Source organism: Brassica napus, chromosome C4, assembly GCF_020379485.1.
Source record: "Brassica napus cultivar Da-Ae chromosome C4, Da-Ae, whole genome shotgun sequence".
In the NCBI taxonomy this organism is placed as follows: domain Eukaryota; kingdom Viridiplantae; phylum Streptophyta; class Magnoliopsida; order Brassicales; family Brassicaceae; genus Brassica; species Brassica napus.
In genome coordinates, this window is record NC_063447.1 from 22516096 (window position 1) to 22518070 (window position 1975).

The 1975-nt window shown below is 44.7% G+C and overlaps 1 protein-coding gene across 1 annotated transcript; it reads right to left on the reverse strand.

The window, feature by feature from the left end:
- Positions 1–318: 318 nt before the first annotated feature.
- LOC125585898 lies at positions 319–1672 on the reverse strand. The gene is made up of 3 exons (XM_048755612.1): positions 1557–1672; positions 1363–1423; positions 319–1104 (listed from the first exon to the last, which is right to left on the reverse strand). Exons 1-3 carry the CDS (start codon positions 1670–1672, stop codon positions 319–321), a joined length of 963 nt encoding a protein of 320 aa, XP_048611569.1.
- Positions 1673–1975: the final 303 nt, after the last annotated feature.

Sequence of the window (1975 nt, forward strand, 5' to 3'; positions counted from 1 at the left end):
GATAACTAAACGGCGGCGTATCGGGGACATTAGTGCGTTGAGCTTAGAAACGGAGGCGTATCATGTTCTTTAATTTCCCTTTTTTTTTGCAAAAGGCTTTCTTAATTAAAATGCAGAAGTTAAAATGTTTACAAGCATGAAGCTATAGTGTTAGAGCAAAGGCCCAGTAAATACCAGAGTGAAAGAACCCATTAGTATTGGAGCCCAAAGGAAGGAGGAGCCCAAAGAGAAAATGAAGGAAGGTGAGAGGTTGTTTCGATGATCACAATGGAGAAGGAAGTCGACGGTTCTTTCTTACGCAAGCCAGCGCTGCATCATCTACGAAGTGAGAGTTGGATTGTCCTGTCTGAAAGATTGGATTTTGTTTCGAATTTGGCGGTCAACGATGCGGAATAAAGTGTCCACAGAGCAAAAAGTCATTGCATCCAACCTTGAATTCCTTTCAGTCCAGATCAAGTAGAGCGTCGCTTGCCAAGCAAAGAGAGTGAGGAGTCTAGATGATCTTGGTGGAGGGAGAGAGAGTAACTGTTGAAGTGCAAAATCCCAATTGCGCAGCGGCTGAAGGTGGTTACATCTTGCAGCTACCTGAGTCCGAAAATCGAAGGTGAAGTTGCATTCCCAGTATAAGTGATTCCTCGATTCAGTTGGGAGGTTGCAGAGAAGGCAGTGTGGTAGTACTTGCAGTCCCCAGTGGAGTAACCAATCCCTTGTCGGAAGCCTGTCTCTTGTTACAAGCCAGCAGTGAAAACCATGCCTCGGAATCCCCCTAGGTGGCCAAGTGATTGGAGCCCAACGAACCTTATCAATAGTGCCACAGAGGTAAGTGTAAACCTCACCCGTTTTTAATTGGAGGCTTGTTTTACCATTGATCTCCCACTGGTAGTAGTCATCCTCTGAGTTTAGTTCGATTGTTGTAAGGTAGGAGAGGATGTTGAGCTGTTGGTCCGATCGTGCTGGAGGAAGCCACCATGATCCATTCCTATAGAGGGAAGAGATAGTCGCATTGATCGGGATGCCTAGTCGAGAGTTTGCAGCATCAAGATAAGTTTCAAGGCACCCATATGGACTCCAATTGTCCGTCCAGAACCTGCCAGTTTGTCCATTCTGCACACACATTTTAATTAGAGGGTAAGCTACATCTCTTAGCTTTAGGAGTTTATTCGCAACCCAAGAGTAGGACTGTTTTGGTTTCGTTGTCCAATAATTTTTCACCTCCCCTTTCAGAATAACTTCCTTGAACCAACAGACCTACACCGATTCTGGCCGGAAGAAGAGCATCCAAATTAGTCGCAGTGAGCAAGCTTTGTTCCAGACATAAAGATCTTTGACTTCGAGGCCTCCCTGCTCTTTTGTTAGACATACCGTGTCCCAAGCCACTCTTGCGTTGTTCCTGCTATCCACATCGCCTTTCAACAAGAAGGTACTACACATTGTATTAATTTTTGCAATGCAAGTTTTTTGGCAATATAAATGATGAGCACCAAAATGTAGTGATTCCAGAGATGACTGTCTTAATAAGCAGGAGCCAGCCGGAGAAAGATAGAATTTTTACAGACCAAGAGGAGAACTTGGCCTTGATCTGCTGAAGCAGGGTATTGCAGTTGGAGAGGGATAACTTCTTAGAATTGGGAGGAACTCCTAGGTAACGAAAAGGGAGAGTTCCGCAAGTCATTCCCGTTGATGCCTAGATACAGTTGATTTCATCTTCAGCTAGACCAGACACAAAGAAGCTTGTCTTCTGACAACTCATTGCAAGCCCTAACCGCTCTTCAAACTCTCGGAGAACTTGCATCACACATTGCACCGACTCAATGGATCCATCAATGAAGATAAGGAGATCATCAGCAAAGGAAAGGTGAGTATGCTTAGTCTTTTTGCAGTTTGTATGGAACCGAATTTTACTTTGAGCTGCCGCCTTGTTTAGCATATGGGAGAGGCAGTTCATGATGATGACAAATAAGTAAGGCGAGAGAGG

What these genes read in the sequence shown, in the direction of transcription:
- LOC125585898 (XM_048755612.1), bottom strand. Translation starts at nt 1,672, where the DNA reads ATGACTTGCGGAACTCTCCCTTTTCGTTACCTAGGAGTTCCTCCCAAT. An exon ending in AAGGCCAAGTTCTCCTCTTG is followed by an intron (nt 1,424 to 1,556) that starts GTCTGTAAAAAT and finishes TACAATGTGTAG; the next exon opens with TACCTTCTTGTTGAAAGGCG. An exon ending in CAAGAGTGGCTTGGGACACG is followed by an intron (nt 1,105 to 1,362) that starts GTATGTCTAACA and finishes ATGTGTGTGCAG; the next exon opens with AATGGACAAACTGGCAGGTT.